Source organism: Oncorhynchus kisutch, linkage group LG1 (assembly GCF_002021735.2).
Source record: "Oncorhynchus kisutch isolate 150728-3 linkage group LG1, Okis_V2, whole genome shotgun sequence".
Taxonomy (NCBI): domain Eukaryota; kingdom Metazoa; phylum Chordata; class Actinopteri; order Salmoniformes; family Salmonidae; genus Oncorhynchus; species Oncorhynchus kisutch.
Window position 1 is genome coordinate 7,618,277 of NC_034174.2, and position 22,204 is coordinate 7,640,480.

Below are 22,204 nucleotides of genomic sequence, written 5' to 3' on the forward strand. Positions count from 1 at the left end.
CCACCCTTTGCCTTGATGACAGCTTTGCACACTCCTGGCATTCTCTCAACCAGCTTCACCTGGAATGCTTTTCCAACAGTCTTGAAGGAGTTCCCACATATGCTGAGCACTTGTTGGCTGCTTTTCCTTCACTCTACGTTCCGACTCATCCCAAACCATCTCAATTTGATTGAAGTTGGTTGATTGTGGAGGCCAGGTCATCTGATGCAGCACTCCATCACTCTCCTTCTTGGTCAAATAGCCCTTACACAGCCTGGAGGTGGGTTGGGTCATTGTCCTGTTGAAAAACAAATGATAGTCCCACTAAGCCCAAACCTGATGGGATGGTGTATCACTGCAGAATGCTGTAGTAGCCATGCTGGTTAAGTGCGCCTTTAATTCTAAATAAATCACAGACAGTGTCACCAGCAAAGCACACCCACATCATAACACCTCCTCCTCCATGCTTTACCTTGGGAAATAAACATGCAGAGATCATCCGTTCACCCACACAGCATCTAACAAAGACACGGCGGTTGGAACCAAACATCTCCAATTTGGATTCCGGACTAAAAGGGCAAATTTCCACCGGTCTAATGTCCATTGCTCGTGTTTCTTGGCCCAATCAAGTCTCTTATTATTATTGGTGTCCATTAGTAGTGGTATCTTTGTAGCAATTCAACCATGAAGGCCTGATTCACACAGTCTCCTCTGAACAGTTGATGTTGAGATGTGTCTGTTACTTAAACTCTGTGAAGCATTCATTTGGGCTGCAATTTCTGCGGCTGGTAACTCTAATGAACTTATCCTCTGCAGCAGAGGTGACTCTGGGTCTTCCATTCCTGTGGCGGTCCTCATGAGAGCCAGTTTCATCATAGTGCCTGATGGTTTGTGCAACTGCACTTGAAGAAAATTTCAAAGTTCTTGACATTTTCCAGATAGACTGACCTTCATGTCTTAAAGGTAATGATGGACTGTCGTTTCTCCTTGCTTATTTGAGCTGTTCTTGTCATAATATGGACTTTGTCTTATACCAAATAGGGCTATCTTCTGTAAACCAACCCTACCTTGTCACAACACAAATGATTGGCTCAAACGCATTAAGAAGGAAATAAATTCCACAAATTACCTCTTAAGAAGGCACACCTGTTAATTGAAATGCATTCCAGGTGACTAACTCGTGAAGCTGGTTGAGAGAATGCCAAGAGTGTGCAAAGCTGTCATCAAGGCAAAGGGTGGCTATTGGAAGAATCTCATTTGTTTAACACTTTTTTGGTTACTACATGATTCCATATGTGTTATATCATAGTTTTGATGTCTTCACTATTATTGTACAATGTAGAAAATAGTTTTAAAAAATAAAGAAAAACCCTTGAATGAGGAGGTGTTCTAAAACTTTTGACCGGTAGTATAAAAACTCTGTGTGTGTGATTCACACAAGTGCTTCGGCTGCTTCATCTCTATAGAGTGCTCTCGATCTCCTTATATCCATATCATTCCACATCAGTGATCAATCACTTACCTGTCCTGCTAAGTACATTCATGAGGGTCAATAGTGTGATTAATAACTATTCTACCTGCTTTGAATGGGTTCCAGGATGCTGCTTTGTCCTGTAGGAGGATGGCAGGGCTACAGACAGAGGGAGGTTGACTTTGCAGCACTGTGTAGGCAGCCAGGTAGCTTTAGCTGTGGGTAGTAGTGAAATGCATAGTGCCTGTTCTCTGGCTGCCTACAGTGTACATTTCTCACAGCAGAAAACTGTTGAAAGTGAACAGGCTGAGATTAGCAGGTTTATGTGTGTATACAGGGCATTCGGAAAGTATTTAGACTCCTTGACTTTTTCCACATTTTGTTATGTTACAGCCTTATTCTAAAATGGATTAAAGTAATGTTTTTCCTCATCAATCTATACAAACCCGAAAATGACATCACAATACCCCATAATGACATCACAATACCCCTTAATGACATCACAATACCCCTTAATGACATCACAATACCCCTTAATGACATGACAATACCCCTTAATGACATGACAATACCCCATAATGACAAAGAGAAAACCGTTTTTTAAAAACAAAAATACCATAAGTATTCAGACCCTTTGCTAAGAGACTTGCAATTTAGCTCAGGTGCATCCTGTTTCCATTGACCTTCCTTGAGATGTTTCTGTAACTTGAGTGGAGTCCACCTGTGGTAAATTGATTGGACATGATTTGGAAAGGTACACACCTGTCTATATAATGTCCCACAGTTGACAGTGCATGTCAGAGCAAAAACCAAGCCAGGAAGTCGAAGGGATTGTCCGTAGAGCTCCGAGACAGGATTGTGTCGAGGTACAGATCTGGGGAAGGGTACCAAAGCATTTCTGCCTCATTGAAGGTCCCCTAGAACACAGTGTCCTCCATCATTCTTAAATGGAAGCAGTTTGGAACCACCAAGACTCTTCCTAGAGCTAGCCCTCTGGCCAGACTGAGCAATCAGGGGAGAAGAACCTTGGTGGTTCCAAACTTCTTCCATTTAAGAATGATGGAGGCCACTGTGTTCTAGGGGACCGTTAATGGTGACCAAGAACCCAATGGTCACTCTGACAGAGCTCTAAAGTTCCTCTGTGGAGATGGGAGAACCTTCCAGAAGGACAACAATCTCTGCAGCACTCCACCAATCAGGCCATTATGGTAGAGTGGCCATACAGAAGCCACTCCTCAGTAAAAGGCTCATGACATCCCGCTTGGAGTTTGCCAAAAGGCACCTAAAGACTCTCAGACCATGTGAAACAAGATTCTCTGGTCTTATGAAACCAAGATTGAACTTTTTGGCCTGAATGCCGAAGCATCACATCTGGAGGAAACCTGGCACCATCCCTACGGTGAAGCATGGTGGTGGCAGCACCATGCTGTGGGAATGTTTTTTCAGCGGCAGGGACTGGGAGACTAGTCAAGATCGAGGGAAAGATGAACAGAGCAAAGTACAGAGAGATCCTAGATGAAAACCTGCTCCAGAGCATTCAGGACCTCAGACTGGGGTGAAGGTTCACCCTTCCAACAGGATAACGACCCTAAGCACACAGCCAAGACAACACAGCAGTGGCTTCAGGACAAGTTTCAGAATGACCTTGAGTGGCCCAGCCAGACCCTGGACTTGAAACCGAACTAAAGTTTCTGGAGAGACCTGAAAATAGCTGTACAGCGACGCTCCCCATCCAATCTGACAGAGCTTGAGAGGATCTACAGAGAAGATTGGGAGAAACTCCCCAAATTCAGGTATGCCAAGCTTGTAGCATCATACCCAAGAACATTCGAGGCTGTAATCACTGCCAAAGGTGCTTCGACAAAGTACTGAGTAAAAGGTCTGAATACTGATGTAAATGTAATATTTGTATTTTATTTATACTATTGCTAAAATCTCAAACCTGTTTTTGCTTTGTCATTGTGGGGTATTGTGTGTAGATTGATGAGGAAAAAAACAATTGAATCCATTTTAGAATATGGCTGTTACGTAAAAAAAAATATGTGGTGAAAGTCAGAGGATCTGAATACTTTCCAAATGTAATAATAAAATAATAATTGAGAATATAGTCACTGAGAAACAATTATGGTTTTGGATATTGAATCCTTCCTGATGTCGTGAGCCAGCCAGCCAGCGCAGTGGAAAGCATTGTGTTGAAGTAAACACATTTCACAGAGCCAGTGGAGGGAGGGAGTTTCAGAAAAGCCTATAGGCTACTGTACCGAAGTGCTGTCCTTGTTCTTCTGCGCCTGCATAGAGCTTAAAACAGATGTCAGCACTACTGTAAATGTCAGCACTATTGTAAAATGTCAGCACTGGACCAATAGAGCGACAAGGTAATATACTCATTGGCTGTTATGGAAATAGGACAGAAAATAATACAATCCCCTCATAAAAAAATGATGAAGTTGGCAAATGATTTCCCTGAGTCTGGATGTGGTGAAAGGATATAGAAAAAGGGTGTAGCCTGGTTCCATACCAGTAGGCCAACTCCTCTGACTGCCGTTTTCATTGAACCATAAGGAGACTCCTCTGACTACCGTTTTCATTGAACCATAAGGAGACTCCTCTGACTACCGTTTTCATTGAACCATAAGGAGACTCCTCTGACTACCGTTTTCATTGAACCATAAGGAGACTCCTCTGACTACCGTTTTCATTGAACCATAAGGAGACTCCTCTGACTACCGTTTTCATTGAACCATAAGGAGACTCCTCTGACTACCGTTTTCATTGAACCATAAGGAGACTCCTCTGACTACCTTTTTCATTGAACCATAAGGAGACTCCTCTGACTACCGTTTTCATTGAACCATAAGGAGACCCCTCTGACTACCGTTTTCATTGAACCATAAGGAGACTCCTCTGACTACCGTTTTCATTGAACCATAAGGAGACTCCTCTGACTACCGTTTTCATTGAACCATAAGGAGACTCCTCTGACTACCGTTTTCATTGAACCATAAGGAGACTCCTCTGACTACCGTTTTCATTGAACCATAAGGAGACTCCTCTGACTATCGTTTTCATTGAACCATAAGGAGACTCCTCTGACTACCGTTTTCATTGAACCATAAGGAGACTCCTCTGACTACCGTTTTCATTGAACCATAAGGAGACTCCTCTGACTACCGTTTTCATTGAACCATAAGGAGACTCCTCTGACTACCATTTTCATTGAACCATAAGGAGACTCCTCTGACTACCGTTTTCATTGAACCATAAGGAGACTCCTCTGACTACCTTTTTCATTGAACCATAAGGAGACTCCTCTGACTACCGTTTTCATTGAACCATAAGGAGACTCCTCTGACTACCGTTTTCATTGAACCATAAGGAGACCCCTCTGACTACCGTTTTCATTGAACCATAAGGAGACTCCTCTGACTACCGTTTTCATTGAACCATAAGGAGACTCCTCTGACTACCGTTTTCATTGAACCATAAGGAGACTCCTCTGACTACCGTTTTCATTGAACCATAAGGAGACTCCTCTGACTACCGTTTTCATTGAACCATAAGGAGACTCCTCTGACTATCGTTTTCATTGAACCATAAGGAGACTCCTCTGACTACCGTTTTCATTGAACCATAAGGAGACTCCTCTGACTACCGTTTTCATTGAACCATAAGGAGACTCCTCTGACTACCGTTTTCATTGAACCATAAGGAGACTCCTCTGACTACCGTTTTCATTGAACCATAAGGAGACTCCTCTGACTACCGTTTTCATTGAACCATAAGGAGACTCCTCTGACTACCGTTTTCATTGAACCATAAGGAGACTCCTCTGACTACCGTTTTCATTGAACCATACAATACAAGGAGTTGGCTATAGCACTGAGTGGCAACACTAATTAGTGGCCTCTGTTGTGATGGTTTACAATGTTCCATGCAATCAATATCTGTCAGGCACAGTGTCACTACAATTAAACTATGGGTTGAGGGGGTTGAGTGGTAAAAGCCACTTAACTCAGAAGGAAAACAAGTGCTCCACTCACTGTCAAGATAAATGTGTGTGCTCTCTAGTAACGGGATAATCTCCAACCAGGTTTGACTGTGCTGTGCTCGTCGTGTCCAGTATAATGACTAGCCTGTAGGAACTTCATTACAGCCTACATATGACTGGTTTTCCTTAGATAATCCATTCTAGATCTAAACAATCCAGCTCCTCGTGAGTTTGGTGTTGCTTCTCAACTGTCTGAGGACAGACGGACTTGTTTGTCTAGGCTGTTTTACTTCACTGGAACAGGAAAACATTGGTACTGTACTGTAAACTATCATATTTATTGTTTTCACATCTATTTTAAATCTGAATAATCTCATGATGTCAGATCTGTACATAGCCCACCTATAATTTAGCCCAAACAACTACCTCTTTCCCAACTGTATTTAATTTTAATTTATTTATTTTGCTCCTTTGCACCCCATTATTTTTTATTTCTACTTTGCACATTCTTCCATTGCAAAACTACCATTCCAGTATTTTACTTGCTATATTGTATTTACTTTGCCATCATGGCCTTTTTTGCCTTTACCTCCCTTCTCACCTCATTTGCTCACATTGTATATAGACTTGTTTATACTGCATTATTGACTGTATGTTTGTTTTTACTCCATGTGTAACTCTGTGTCGTTGTATCTGTCGAACTGCTTTGCTTTATCTTGGCCAGGTCGCAATTGTAAATGAGAACTTGTTCTCAACTTGCCTACCTGGTTAAATAAAGGTAAAATAAAAAATAAATAAAATAAAAAGATCAACAAAAAGAAAAAAAATCGTATATTTAAAAACACGCTGGTTTCGTGTTTAAAACACAGGTGTAATTGAATTCACTACTGCACCAATCAGTGGGTCCACTTTTATAATAAGCCTCACAATGAGTCACATTCAACATTCTCTTCTTTTTTTAAAGTAGGAGATATGACAGAGCATAACTACATGGATTTTCTTTGGATACATACAGGCCCCCCTTTGTTGGGCAACAGACTTATGATGACAATTTTATGCATCTGTGAATATTGCATTAGAAAACACGGCGTGTGATTTATGATCGCTGCAGAAACACACTCAGTGAGACATATTGAGCTTTTGTTGATAATTCATAATAGGAAGAGGATCCTGTTAGAAAACACAAATAACCATCATTTAAACAATTACAAATGATACCATTTTTTTGTATCAATGTTTCAACAACCAAGCAATATTCAATTGAAAGAGACTGAGCGCGTTTACATTGATAGTTTACATTGATTTGGGCTATCATGCGACACCAATAACAGTAACTAGACTACAGTAGCGGCACAGACCTGCCATAATAAAAACGAGACTTACCGAATAAAAGCGGGCGAAGCAGGCCTGCCATGACTGCAGCGAAAACAATTCCACACTATTTAGAACTGTTGTTGCTCGTTGTTTTTCAGCTGTAGCGGGCGGAGAGAACGCACCTCATCGCATACCGGCTGGTTAAGAAAAACGCTACGCGTGATATGCGTCTGAACTTGGATGCTCCGGTTCACGATTATCTGCGTCTCTCTCAGCGCTATGTGTGTGTGGAGACAGGCTCGCACTGACAGATGCTGCCACTATGGTGCTTTCAATACAACTCGGAAACTCGGTATCTCCGAGTTAAAAATGTATGTACGTTATTGGTCTATTCTGATATTTTCCAAATGGGAAACTCCGGCACCATTTCTTCAACGAGTGTGCAAGTCGGACATTTCCGAGTTGTCTTGAACGCAGCATATGACAACGCCTGTATGTGCGGGCAAATCAAATCAAATTTGATTTGTCACATACACATGGTTAGCAGATGTTAATGCGAGTGTAGCGAAATGCTTGTGCTTCTAGTTCCGACAGAGTAAGTCACATAATGTAAACAATGAAACTTCAGAGGCAAACCCTCTCGTCTGAATTAAATGTTGACAGTCACATTCTTTCGTGTAAATGACAGCAGGGGTGCAGTGATTAATTTAAACTAGAAGAACAGGCCTTTATGTATTCTACCAATGGTACCCCACACACCCACAATTGGGTTTTCTGATAAAAGAGCTGTAGAGATGCAACCTGGTCTCAGAGCATATCGTATTATTCTTTTTTATAGACACCCTATTTAGTATGACATGTTATGTTTTGTATTAACTTGTGGGTGTCCATCATGGTATGATATGTTACGAAAGTGCAATTCCTACAATGTTACAAATTACATTTCGTAAAATATATCATATCATACCATGAGGACATCACAAATGTGTTGTAGCTAACGTTAGCCAGGTGGCTAATGCTAACGTTAGCTAGCTCTAGGGGTTAAGGTTAGGAGTTAGGTTAAAGGTTTGGGATAAGGGTTAGCTAAAAGGTTAAGGGAAGGGCTAGCAAACATGCAAAGTAGAAAAAAATATATTTAGTTGCTAACTAGCTCAAATGCTAAAGTTGTCTGTGATGAGATTCGAACACGCACACTCCTTTAATTTGTGTTAAGTAAACGTAGCATGTCAAACTGATTTGAGTGTCATAGTACGTCTAGTCTATGCTACGTCTAGTCTATGAGACCAGGCTGAGATATACAGCAGGCTGGGAGTTTAATTCACTGATAGACGAGATGTAGAGACAGAATCAAATCAACTCATTTTATCTGTCACGTGCGTCATAAACAACCGATGAGACTACGAGTGAAACGCTTACATACGGGTCCTTTTCTAACAATGCAAAGTAAAAAAACAAAACAATAAATTAGTGACACAAGGAATACATTTCACAGCAAATAGCAATGACAGGTAATTGAGGTAGTGCATTCAGAAAGTATTCAGACCCCGTTGACTTTTTCCACATTTTGTTACGTTACAGTCTTATTCTAAAATGAATTATATCATCCCCCCCCCCCCTTCATCAATCTACATACAATACCCCATAATGACAAAGAGAAAACCTATGGTAGTGGCCAGACAGAAGCTACTCCTCAGTAAAAGGCACATGACAGCCCACTTGGAGTTTGCCAAAAGGCACCTAAAGGACTCAGACCATGAGAAACAAGATTCTCAGGTCTGATGAAACCAAGATTGAACTCTTTGTCCTGAATGCCAAGCATTACGTCTGGAGGAAACCTGGCACCATCCCTACAGTGAAGCATGGTGGTGGCATCATCATGCTGTGGGGATGTTTTTCAGCAGCAGGGACTGGGAGACTAGTCAGGGTCGAGAGAAAGATGAACAGAGCAAAGTACAGAGAGATCCTCGATGAAAACCTGCTCCAGAGTGCTCAGGACCCCAGACTGGGGTAAAGGTTCACCTTCCAACAGGACAACAAACCTAAGAACACAACCAAGACAAAACAGGAGTGGCTTTGGGACAAACCTCAATGTCCTTGAGTGGCCCAGCCAGAACCCGGACTTGAACCCGATCGAACATCTTCGGAGAGACCTGAAAATAGCTGTGCAGCAATGCTCCCCATCCAACCTGACAGAGTTTGAGAGGATCTGCAGAGAAGAATGGTAGAAACTCCCCAAATACAGGTGTGCCAAGCTTGTAGCGTCATACCCAATAGTATAGTATAGGGTCTGAATACTTATGTAAATGTTATATTTCAATTTTGTATTTTCAATACATTTGCAAATATTTCTAAAAACATATTTTTGCTTTGTCATTATGGGGGTATTGTGTGTAGATTGATGAGGGGGGGGGGGGGGGGACGATTTAATCCATTTTAGAATCAGGCTGTAACGTAAGAAAATGTGGAGAAAAAAAATCAAGGGGTCCGAATACTTTCTGAATGCACCGACGATGTCATCAATGCACTTAATGAAGATGGTGACTCGGGTGAACTCAATGTTATCGGATGAATCCCGTAACATAACAGTTGAAGTCGGAAGTTTACGTACTCTTAGGTTGGGAGTCATTAAACTCGTCTTTCAACCACTCCACAAATTTCTTGTTAACAAACTATAGTTTACCATGGGTTATAAGAACTGAATGTGGCAATTCTCAAATGAATCAAACCACTATTTTTGATTCAATAAATTGTGTTTGTAAACGCTTTCCAAACCAGTTAATGGAAAGCATACTCAAACATACTTTCCTAATAATATTTTAAAAAAGAATTTTTTACAACTATCAAATTGGTGATTAAACACATGAATATGCATATATTTAGTTGGATTTCTTTAAAATCGATCCTTATTTTCTGAACCCCTTCTCTCAAATGTATTCTAGTCTGGCAACAAAATTTGCATTAGTAAAGATCAAATGTACTGAACACCCTCTTGAAAACACCCAAGAGAAAAATCTGTCGGTAAGAAAGTGGGAGAATGTTCAGCATGTGTAATGCAAAAGCCCCTTACACACCTTCACAAGGTAAAGCCAGAATACCAACTACTGAGACTTGTAGGAAAGGTCATTTCTTAAAAATTGGGAAAAAGGGGCCTTGGTAAATAGTATCCTCTGCGGTTTTAGCATGACACAGTCGACCTCAGGCCAGCAAAAAAGTGCGATTTCCTTAACATCAGAGATCACGCACCACTACACCTACAGATGTCGATGCCTTGCAGTGGCGGCAGGTGACAAATTGTCCACAAAGATCGATTTATGTCCTTTAAGCTTAAAAAGGACCTATATTTATTTGTTTAATTTAACTAGGCAAGTCAGTTATGAACAAATTCTTATTTTACAATGACGGCCTACCCCCCGGCCAAACCGTAACCCGGACGACGCTGGGCCAATTGAGCACCGCCCTATGGGACTCCCAATCACAGCTGGTTGTGATACAGCCTGGAATCAAACCAGGGTCTCTAGTGACACCTCTAGCACAGAGATGCAAGTGCCTTAGACGGCTGCACCACTCGGAGATCTCTTGTCTTCAGTACATTCAGGGTGATGACATGCTTCAACAAATTACATTTATTACCAAAAAAATATCCCAGAATTCTAGTCACAGACCAGAACAGGAAGTCATGAAGGTCCTCAGAAAGTCATTGGTCCAGAAGAAAATAATATGACATCATATTTCAGTGTCCAGAAGATAATCTGATTTCAGGTCAGATTATCTAATAAAAACAAGACAGTAATACTCAGTTACACGTCAAAAAGTCTGTTACAAAAAACAAACAAGCTGTGTTCCAAAATGTAAAAGTAGAAAGTAGTTTGCAATGAAGGTATATAGGCTACGTTCACAAAACTTGGTACATTAACAGATACAATTTGTAACATTGATCGCATTAAAATTGGGGCTTTTTGTTCCCTATTAGGATTCTTCTGTTATCCAACAACAGGATGACAAACATTTACAACTATTTACACATCCACAGGCTGTGCCCCCCCCCCCCCCCCCACAAAAAAAATCACACCCCTATGGGCCCTATTCAAAAGTAGTAGCCTACATATGGAAAGGGTGAATTTAGAACACAGACAGAGGCTAGTCTTTTTTTACCCAGGAAACCAATTTAGAACACAGACAGAGGCTAGTCTTTTTTTTTTTACTCAGGAAACAGATTTAAAACTGCTGCAGGATCAGCTTCTTCTTCATGTCGTGAGAGAACTTGTTGGATCGGAACGCGTCGCTGTCATAGAACACTGACAGGTTGTGGATGCTGATCTGTCTGGCCTGGGGAAGGAGAGAGCACAAACAATAATTCATAAACTATAGCAGTGTTGACAACAACATGTAACAAGATATTATTACCCCCCCCCCCCCGAGGGGAAGAATAGAAATAGATAGAGTTGAATCAAGTTGACATTATTGAGATTATGCCAAAGGTTAGCATCTCGCTAGACAACAGACGAGGGAGAGGAGACGAAACCATCAGACTATTGAGATGGCACCGTGATTAGCAGCTTGGTATAATGGTACATTACCGAGGAAGACATTTTACATCATTCGTTAAGACAACACCATGACTAACTAACAGCTCATTACCTTGTCCACCAGGTCTTTCTCTGGGATCTCGATGGTGTCCTGCTGTGCTCCGTACCGGTTCCTCTGATACGCCACCTGCTCTGACACCAGCTGCTTCAGGATGAACAGCAGCAACTCGTTGTTGTCTCGTCTGAACGCCAGGTAACGGGCAAACGTCTAGAGAGAAGAAGAAGAAGAAGTTGGGTTCAGAGTAAACAGCAGCCAGTTGTCCTGTCTGAAAACCAGTAAACGAGGGAGGAAGACAGGTTGATTTCAGGATGTCACTAGAGGAAGTGACTAGCAAGCCTCCTCCCAGGACTGGTTTCCCAGACACCAATTCATATCCATTGAAAGTGAACTTTTGTCGAGGACCCGAGGCCCCTAAGGTCGAGGACCCGAGGCCCCTAAGGTCGACGACCCGAGGCCCCTAAGGTCGACGACCCGAGGCCCCTAAGGTCGACGACCCGAGGCCCCTAAGGTCGACGACCCGAGGCCCCTGAAGTCGAGGAGTCCGTTCCTGTGCTTACCTTCCTCATGCTCCTCATGACGCTGAACTTCTGAGTGTCGATGAAGCTCTCCAGCATGACTCTGATGGCCATGTTGACGTCGTCCTCCACTACGTAGTCTCGGAGGTGCATCCTGGCGTGGGCCTCCGCCATACGGATCATAGACTCGATGTGACGCACCGTGATGGGGATACTGCCTGTCGCCTAGAGAAGAATACATAGATCTATTACTGATAATAAACCCATGATGAGACACTCGATGGGATGGGGAGCCTGACTGTCTCCTACTCAGTAATAATATGGATTAACAGGGATGTGATCAGAACCAAATAAAATCAGCTGCCTAGAGAAGATATGACTCACTATTGATCCAACAGCAGGATGCTGACAGTCCCCTTACAGCAGACAAAGCGATTGATTATTATTGGCTCTGGGATCGAAACTCAAACGGTTAACAGGATTGTAGTACGCAGGATTCAAACCCCGATTCACACAGAGAACCTTGATTTCCAGCTTTTTTCACGTTTGTTCGGAATAGCCAATAGCTAACAAGACTTTTTGTAATTGTGGCAATACTAGACTAGTCACAGACTCACCATGGACTCTTTGCGCAGGTCGCTGTAGATACGAGCCACTTTATCCTGGTCCATCTGGTTGAGTTTGGGCCGCACCCTTTCCTTGGAGTACATTATGTATTTTCTCAGCAGCTCCTGGGGGATAGGAGGCACATCTGTGGTGTTGGGCAGAACCACTTCCTCCAAGCCAGCCATGCCAGCTTCCTTGTTGCTGGGGTGATGCTTAATGTGGCTGCCCACCACGAAACGAGCCAGCATCTCATCCTGTTGTAGTAAAAAGGAGAGAGAGCGAGAGAGGTTAAAGTCTGATGAGAGTTATCAAGTTCTCAGGGTTTTTGTAGAGTATCAATTAAGCAACAGTAGTTATATTACAATCCAGTTTGTACCAATATTACAAAATATGAAAACATGTATGAGGGAAGTTAGCATTCGGACGCTAGTTGATATGCAGCTTTACCTGCACTGGATCCACAGTATCTCTGACAACACACAGGATGTCAAAACGAGACACGATAGGCTCGGTCAGATCCACGTTCTCAGAGAAGGTCAGAGACGGGTCGTAGCGACCACCGATAGGGTTGGCAGCAGCGATGATAGTACAGCGTGCCTGGAGCGAGGTGACGATGCCAGCCTTGGAGATGGAGATGCTCTGTTGTTCCATGGCCTCATGGATACTGGTCCTGTCTGCATCGTTCATCTGGACAGGGGAGATTTTTGTTAAGCCTCACACCGTTACCCACATCTTGAGTGGGGCCAAGAGTTAAACCTGGTTATGTCACATGTTCAGGGAAATCTCATGGTTCCAATTAGAAGTTGCAGACCAGAAGAGACCACCCCCCCCCCCATCCTGACCAGAAGAGACCACCCCCCCCCCATCCTGACCAGAAGAGACCCCCCCCCATCCTGACCAGAAGAGACCCCCCCCCACCCTGACCAGAAGAAACCCCCCCCACCCTGACCAGAAGAAACCCCCCCCACCCCCATCCTGACCAGAAGAGACCCCCCCCACCCCCATCCTGACCAGAAGAGACCCCCCCCACCCCCATCCTGACCAGAAGAGACCCCACCCCCCCCCATCCTGACCAGAAGAGACCCCACCCCCCCCCCCCATCCTGACCAGAAGAGACCCCACCCCCCCCCCCATCCTGACCAGAAGAGACCCCACCCCCCCCATCCTGACCAGAAGAGACCCCACCCCCCCTACTCATGAGAAATGTGAATATCACAAGCTCCTCCCCCATCCATCAGCAGATGGGTATAAAAAGAATCCCCCTCACCTTATCAAACTCATCGATGAGACAGACCCCCCTGTCTGCTAACACCAGGGCTCCAGCCTCCAGGGTCCACTCCCTGGTGACCGGGTGTCTCTGTACGTAGGCGGTCAGGCCCACAGCGGAGGCTCCCTGGCCTGTGGTGAACACCGCTCTGCTGGCCACCTTCTCAACATACTTCAAGAACTGGGACTTGGCCGTACCGGGGTCACCGCACAGGAGCACGTTAAGGTCACCACGAACCTTGTGTTTCCCACCTAGAAGAGAGAGCGTGGATGGTTTTAAATAGTGCCGTGGATGGTTTTAAATAGTGCCGTGGATGGTTTTAAATAGTGCCGTGGATGGTTTTAAATAGTGCCGTGGATGGTTTTAAATAGTGCCGTGGATGGTTTTAAATAGTGCCGTGGATGGTTTTAAATAGTGCCGTGGATGGTTTTAAATAGTGCCGTGGATGGTTTTAAATAGTGCCGTGGATGGTTTTAAATAGTGTTGTGTATTTATATTTTTTTACTCCTTTTTTCTCCCCAATTTCGTGATATCCAATTGGTAGTAGTTAGTCTGATCGCTGCAACTCCCGTACGGGAGAGGCGAAGGTCGAGAGCCATGCGTCCTCCGAAACACAACCAAGCCGCACTGCTTCTTAACACAGCGCGCATCCAACCCGGAAGCCAGCCGCACCAATGTGTCGGAGGAAACACCGTGCAACTGGCGACCTGCTCAGCGCGCACTGCGCCTGGTCCGCCAGAGGAGTCGCTAGCGCGCGATGAGACAAGGATATCCCTACCGACCAAACCCTCCCTAACACGGAAGACACTGGGCCAAATGTACCTCCCGGTCACGACAGAGCCTGGGCTCTAACCCAGCGCCTTGGATCACTTCGCCACCCGGGAGGCGTGTGTTATATTTCCTAGTCAGGTTGTGTGATCAAAACTTTGCTCCCAAATCCCCCATTCCCTTCCCCTGAAGTGTACACTTGTGCACTCCCCCTACAGGGAATGTTAAAGCATAGGAGTGGAACCCACTTCAGGGAAAAGGGTATAGAATTGGGACGTGGGAATAGCCTCGTCTAATGTCCACAAACCTGGATTCTTGGGCTCTCCACCAAACAGAGCCAGAGCCAGGCCTCTCTTGATGTCCTCGTGGCCGTAGATGGAGGGGCCGATACTGGCAAAGATCTGCGGAGAGACAGGAGATAGACCAGGGGATAAATAGGGTATATTAAATGATACGAGGAACGGCAACACGACTAGATAAGGAGTTCTTAAAAGCCCTTCTAGCTACGGGTATTGACAACCAACATTTACACAATGAGCTTCTCCGGTACTTTAGTTGACCTTCTAGCCAATAGTTCTGAAAGTAGCACCCACGAGCCAAAAGTGGTCGCCGAAAATTGCGTCTGTCACATATATGAGCACTAAAGTATGTGGACACCCCTGCAAATTAGTGGATTCGGCCACAACCACTGCCGACCGGTTTATACAATCTCCATAGACAAGCAGTAGAATAGACTTACTGAAAAGCTCAGTGACTTTCAACGTGGCACCGTCATAGGATGCCACCTTTCCAACAAGTCAGTTCATCAAATTTCTGCCCTGCTAGAGCTGTGGAAACGTTTAGGAGCAACAACGGCTCAGCCACGGTTTGGTAGGCCGCACAAGCTCACAGAACAGGACTGCCGAGTGCTGAAGAGCGTAGTCCGTCCTCGGTTGCAACTCTCACTACCGACTTCCAAACGGCCTCTGGAAGTAACGTCAGCACAATAACTGTTCGTCGGGAGCTTCATGAAATGGGTTTCCGTGGCCGAGCAGCCGCACACAAGCCTAAGATCACCATGTGCAATGCCAAGCGTCGGCTGGAGTGGTGTAAAGCTCGCCGCCATTGGACTCTGGAGCAGTGGAAACGTGTTCTCTGGAGTGATGAATCAGGCTGCACCACATCACACCAGCAAGGTGCGGCTGAAATTGCCGAATCCACAAATTTGAAGGGGTGTCCACATACGCACAAAAATATCTCTCTCTCAGCAGGGTACTCCTAACTCACCCTCTCCCCGATGCGCTCGTCCTTAGACAGAGCCACGATGGCCTTGACGTCCTCGTCAGTGAGCTCGGCCACGGCAACTTTGTTGTCTCTCCGAGCGATGTGATTGGCCATGATGACCGTAGCGAACACTGGGAAGCCGTTGGCCATGTTCAGAGAGCCGTCGTAGTTGTTGTTGTAGATGCCCGTCAGTTCCTGCGGGGGGGAAAAAGTTAGAATGTTACTTTTGGGAAAATATATTTTTTTTTTTAAATGAAAAAAGGTATCGCTCTGAGCTTTTTTTAAATTTTGCCCCAAATATGAAGAGTTGCTTTGGTATTTTTACTCATATGAACAAACACATGAATGTTCAAAATGGGGTCAAACAATATGGTCCATCTACCTCTGAAACCATACGTTATAATGGAGTCCTCAGGTACATCTACCTCTGAAACCATACGTTATAATGGAGTCCTCAGTTACATCTACCTATGAAACCATACGTTATAATGGAGTCCTCAGTTACATCTACCTATGAAACCATACGTTATAATGGAGTCCTCAGTTACATCTACCTATGAAACCATACGTTATAATGGAGTCCTCAGTTACATCTACCTCTGAAACCATACGTTATAATGGAGTCCTCAGTTACATCTACCTCTGAAACCATACGTTATAATGGAGTCCTCAGTTACATCTACCTCTGAAACCATACGTTATAATGGAGTCCTCAGTTACATCTACCTCTGAAACCATACGTTATAATGGAGTCCTCAGTTACATCTACCTATGAAACCATACGTTATAATGGAGTCCTCAGGTCCATCTACCTATGAAACCATACGTTATAATGGAGTCCTCAGTTACATCTACCTATGAAACCATACGTTATAATGGAGTCCTCAGGTACATCTACCTCTGAAACCATACGTTATAATGGAGTCCTCAGTTACATCTACCTATGAAACCATACGTTATAATGGAGTCCTCAGGTACATCTACCTCTGAAACCATACGTTATAATGGAGTCCTCAGTTACATCTACCTATGAAAGCATACGTTATAATGGAGTCCTCAGGTACATCTACCTATGAAACCATACGTTATAATGGAGTCCTCAGGTCCCTGTACCATCTACCTCTGAAACCATACGTTATAATGGAGTCCTCAGGTACATCTACCTCTGAAACCATACGTTATAATGGAGTCCTCAGGTACATCTACCTATGAAACCATACGTTATAATGGAGTCCTCAGGTCCCTGTACCATCTACCTCTGAAACCATACGTTATAATGGAGTCCTCAGGTACATCTACCTCTGAAACCATACGTTATAATGGAGTCCTCAGGTACATCTACCTCTGAAACCATACGTTATAATGGAGTCCTCAGGTCCATCTACCTCTGAAACCATACGTACATCTGTACGTACATCAACCAACTACCAAAAAAAAAAAGTTATGTTAGAAGTCAGACTCACTATTTCATCTCCAGGTTTGCATTGGTCTACCAGGTCAGCCAACAGGATGGCATCTTTGGAGCGTGGGAGGCGGCCAGCGGCGATCTTCCCAGGGCTCTCCTGAATGGTGATTCGCTGGTAGTTCTGGTACACAGTCTGTGGAAGAAGTGTTATTATTCTACTTTTTCCCTTCCTGTATTTATTAAATGATGGAAATCAAGTCACCAGGGTCATACGCGTATCAAGAGCCTGATTGGTCGACTGGCACTCGGCTTCACTTCCTCGTTCTAATCTCATTCGATTCTCCATTGGTTCACTCACCTAGATTCTGTATTGCTATTGGTCCACTACCTTAGAGCATATCTATTTGTTCGGCTAGACTCACCAACTCCATGTTGATGTCAAAAGGGCCGAAGGACTGGCACTCAGGGCAAGACCCTGGCTTCACTTCCTGGTTCTGGGACTGGAAGAAAGGCCCCAGGATGAAGTTACACTTGTTACAGTTGTATTTGACCATTCCCAGCTGAGGTAGAACACCTGTACAGCAGGTCACCACTCCACTGGTACGGATCAACTGGTTCAGGTGGAGTTGTCTAGGGAAAAATAACAAAGGATAATGTATTGGAAAGAGGCTAATTGAATTATATTAGTCCTATAGAGGGTGTGGTGTAAGAGGCCCCACAGAGTATCAGCCTATGTGCATGGGAGTTCACATCGTTCTAATATTCTACCTCAAATCACATTTATAAAGATCTTTTTACATCCACTGATATCTCAAAGTGCTGTACAGAAACCCAGCCTAAAACTCCAAAGAAAAAGCAATACAGGTGTAGAAGCACGGTGGCTAGGAAAAACTCCCTAGAAAGGCCAGAACCTAGGAAGAAACCTAGAGAGGAACCAGGCTATGAGGGGTGGCCAGTCCTCTTCTGGCTGTGCCGGGTGGAGATTATAAACCTAGAGAGGAACCAGGCTATGAGGGGTGGCCAGTCCTCTTCTGGCTGTGCCAGGTGGAAATTATAACAGTACATCGCCAATAAGGCCAGATGGCTCTTTCAAGGATGATCGAACTTTCATAGATGACCAGCAGGGTCAAATAATAGCTCTGTAACAAATGTAGATGAGATTAGCCTCGGTCTTTGTTGTTGAAAAAGTGTCTACTTTGTGTCACTGAGTCTACTTTTAAAATCAGTATTTACCTGAGGGATCTCAGCTCTTCGACGAGGGGCAGGTTGCAGATCCTGACGTGGATCTCGTGAGCGATGCGGTCGTATTTGGGGTACATGGCCAGGACTACTTCCTTGGCTGCCTCGTCAAATATTTTCAGCATCTCAGTAGGCGCCTCCGGCAGGAAGTACGCCAGGACATGCTCCCTGGCTGCTAGGTCCTCGTAGTTCACCACCAGACTCTCCTTGTTCTCTGGAAGTTTTACATATATTATCATCACTGTTTACATAAATCACTATTTACATAAATAAAAAATGTATTTTTTCCCCCCCAGCATTTCAGTAGGTGCCTCGGGCAGGAAGTAGACCAGGACATCCTCCTTGGCTGCTATGTCCTGATAGCTCACCAGTCCTTGTCCTTGTTCTCTGTGTGAAATTTCAGATAGATTAGTCTAGTACTTATATTGAATACCTTTACACATGTCGGTGATCTTCTCCTTGAACACGTTGTGGCCGTTCTCATCCACGTGGGTGCGCAGGAAGTTCTTAAAACGGTGGTATATCTCCAGACGAGGAGCGGCCATGACCACCCACTCCCTGACTGAGTGACCCTACAACCAACCAATCAAAGGGAGAATAAAGACATTTACAAAATCTGAAAAACTAAAACGGATAAAAATGACTTTTTCCTTCTTTCTTTCTTTCTTACCTTCATGTCCTCCAGGTTCTCAATGCTCTCAATCATCTCCTCATCCTCTCCCTCCACCCCAGACCCATCTGCAGCCCGCTCAGCCAGGCGACGCCTCCGAGCCGGGCGCTCATCCTCATCCTCACTGTCTGTTAGGAAGAAGAGAATTGAGTAGAAATGAGTAGAGTTAATTGACGCGGTAAGCTTAAGATAAATTCTCATCCTCACTGTTACGATGAACAGAAACGTTTGGGAAGAAAGGTGAATGATTAGTGGAAGTCGTTGATACAGCAGGGTTTGGAGTTACAGGGTAGCCTAGTGGTTAGAGCGTTGGACTAGTAACCGGAAGGTTGCAAGTTCAAATCCCCGAGCTGACAAGGTACAAATCTGTCGTTCTGCCCCTGAACAGGCAGTTTAACCCACTGTTCCTAGGCCGTCATTGAAAATAAGAATTTGTTCTTAACTGACTTGCCTAGTAAAATAAAGGTTAAATAAAAAAATAAAAATAAATACTTCATACATTCCACAACAGCGTAAGATTACGATATAGTATATAGGCCTAATGCAGTATCTTCATAGACAAAGACTACGGGCCAAACTTAGAGGTCTTAAAGGGCCGACAGTATATTCGGCTCTCTGGGCCTTTACATGACATACTCTCTGTATGGAATATATACACCATAGGACAGTCCTCTCCTGAGTTTGCCCCCCTCAAGAGATATATATAATATCCTAATTTCCTCAGCCTACCCTCCTTTCCCCTGAATCTCAATGTATATAATATATAAACATCCTCACCATAAAGTAGACCTCTCCTCAGCCTGCCTCCCTGCTCCCTGTCTCTTCTCCTCATGGCGTCCTCAGCAGCAGCCCTGGCTCCAGGAGACAGCTCCGACAGCTCCTCGTCAAGATCCAGACCCTCCTCCTCATACCTGTCTAGCTCAGGGATGGCTCGGTAGTCCCTGTATTGGGGGGGGGGGGGGAGATGGCATCAGTGTGGTGAACACGAAAATGCTTTGATAATATAAAAGAAACCAGAACACTATGTAAAGAACTACGTCTTAAGTCAAATCAAATCAAATCTAATGTTATTTGTCACATACACATGGTTAGCAGATGTTAATGCGAGTGTAGCGAAATGCTTGTGCTTCTAGTTCCGAAAATGCAGTAATAACGAACAAGTGATCTAACTAACAATTCCAAAAAAAACTACTGTCTTATACACAGTGTAAGGGGATAAAGAATATGTACATAAGGATATATGAATGAGTGATGGTACAGAGCAGCATAGGCAAGATACGGTAGATGATATCGAGTACAGTATACAGTCAGGATGAGATAAACGACAAGGATCAATTCCACTTTAAATTTATGTATTTTATTTAACTAGGCAAGTCAGTTAAGGACAAATTCTTATTTACAATGACGGCCCACCAAAAGGCCTCAAGCGGGGGGACAGGCTGGGATTTAAAAAAAAATATATATATATAGGACAAAACACAAATCACCACGAGAGACAACATAGCAAGGCAGCAACACATGACAACACAGCATCGTAGCAACATAACATGGTAGCAGCACAAAACAGGGTACAAACATTATTGTGCACAGACAACAGCACAAAGGTCAAGAAGGTAGAGACCACAATACATCATGCAAAGCAGTCACAACTGTCAGTAAGAGTCCGTGACTGAATCCCTAAAAGGTATTGAATACTCTTTTTATTGCAGTCATGTTACACAGCAGCACAAGGAAGATGAACACACAGTAAGACTGTAACCTAGCTAGTTTACCGGAGTTACGTTGAGTTAGCTAGAATGAAATAAACACCTCCCCTTGCTCACCTCTCCATCGTATCTCCGATCAGCTCCTCCCCATCTCCCTCCTCCTCCTCCCCTGGCAGAGGACCATCACCCAGGAGCCCCTCTGACTCATCCTCGAAGGGGGGCAGGTCTCTCCCCGGGCTGGAGGTCAGGTCTCCCCGTCTGGAACCATGGCTGGGGCTGGTCGCCATGTGAGATGACTCAGATGAATCCTGACAAAGAGGAGAATACCCAGACCCTTGTTAAAAATCGATTAGCCAAACTTGACTAGTTATTTATGTGATGACTTATATCATAACAATGTTATTGTAACAAGATGTAACTACTGTAACGTAGTAAACAAAGAGCTAACGTTAATTAGCTAGCGACCTTGAGCTATGTAAATGAAACGTTTCATTTTCAAGTTAGTTACCAGGGTCTCTCTAGTTAGCTTGCTAACTATGATGGTGACAATGGAGTGCTCGTACGCCGACTGATGGCTGACAACCTGGCAAACAAACTAGCTAGCTAACTATCGCACAATACAATTCTAGATTCAACGATTTGTATCACTTTTAACATGGCCAATGAAAATGTATAAACCATAGTACATTTTATTAAGTTTATCTATCACTTTGATCTATAACTAAGTGTTTGTCAACTTTACATCAAGTTATGAGCGGTCTAAGGCACTGCCATCTCAGTACTAGGGGCGTCACTACAGACCCTGGTTAGATCCCGGGTTGTAATCACAACCGGCCGTGATCGTGAGTCCCATATGGCGACGCACAACTGGCTCAGCGTCAGCCGGGTGAGGCCGTCATTGTAAATAAGATTTTGTTTTTAACTGACTTGCCTAGTTAAATTGGCAAGTAACATAGCTAGCTAAAATTTGTGGGCAAAACAACGTTGCTAGCTAATCTGCTTCCTGTCCCGTTCTTCTGCTCTTTGCTTTACTAAAGAGCAAAAAGAGAACACTTGCTAACCAATCACAGGAGATAAACAGCCACCTGTGAACTTTTATATTAGCATGCAATGTTAATATAAAACTATTTTCTATAATAATCACTCACCGCCATTGTGTATTGCTGGCTTGTCTCCGCTGCTTCTACCCAAGTGTTTTTTTTCTGACCACTGACTTTTCGCGCGAAATCTTCACGTGGTATGGAAAGCGCGCGAAACCTCATGAATATGTTACCTTGAAAACCAAACTCAGTATTATGATTGGTCGGCGCTAATTATTGGCTCTGTGATTGGTCAGATCATTTAGGTGCACTCGTTTTGGTTCGCCCAGCATTCCGGAAGAACCGGGTTACCGCTTGTATAACTTCCGTCATAGGACCAACTGATA

General features: G+C 44.0%; 2 protein-coding genes across 3 annotated transcripts in view; both read right to left on the bottom strand.

The window, feature by feature from the left end:
- LOC109880719 (podocalyxin-like protein 2) overlaps positions 1-7,250 on the bottom strand; it is a 28,525-nt gene extending 21,275 nt beyond the window's left edge. Inside the window, exon 1 of one of the 2 annotated variants that reach the window (XM_020472946.2) lies at positions 6,822-7,250. In XM_020472946.2, the coding sequence (XP_020328535.1) occupies positions 6,822-6,852 (31 nt within the window). In that variant the 5' untranslated portion in view covers positions 6,853-7,250. The remainder of the gene's footprint in view (positions 1-6,821) is intronic. The other variant, XM_031807398.1, reaches the window with a different exon arrangement.
- Positions 7,251-10,360: 3,110 nt separating this feature from the next.
- On the bottom strand, positions 10,361-22,042 carry LOC109899905 (DNA replication licensing factor mcm2). Its single transcript, XM_031807961.1, has 16 exons — positions 21,927-22,042; positions 20,896-21,086; positions 19,850-20,013; positions 19,073-19,200; positions 18,836-18,974; positions 18,397-18,616; positions 17,586-17,793; positions 17,222-17,356; positions 15,762-15,953; positions 14,803-14,896; positions 13,728-13,978; positions 12,908-13,147; positions 12,472-12,714; positions 11,897-12,079; positions 11,391-11,546; positions 10,361-11,078 (listed from the first exon to the last, which is right to left on the bottom strand). The coding sequence occupies exons 1-16, from the start codon at positions 22,038-22,040 to the stop codon at positions 10,968-10,970; spliced, it is 2,769 nt and encodes a 922-aa protein (XP_031663821.1). The 5' UTR covers positions 22,041-22,042; the 3' UTR covers positions 10,361-10,967.
- Between the last annotated feature and the right edge of the window lie 162 nt (positions 22,043-22,204).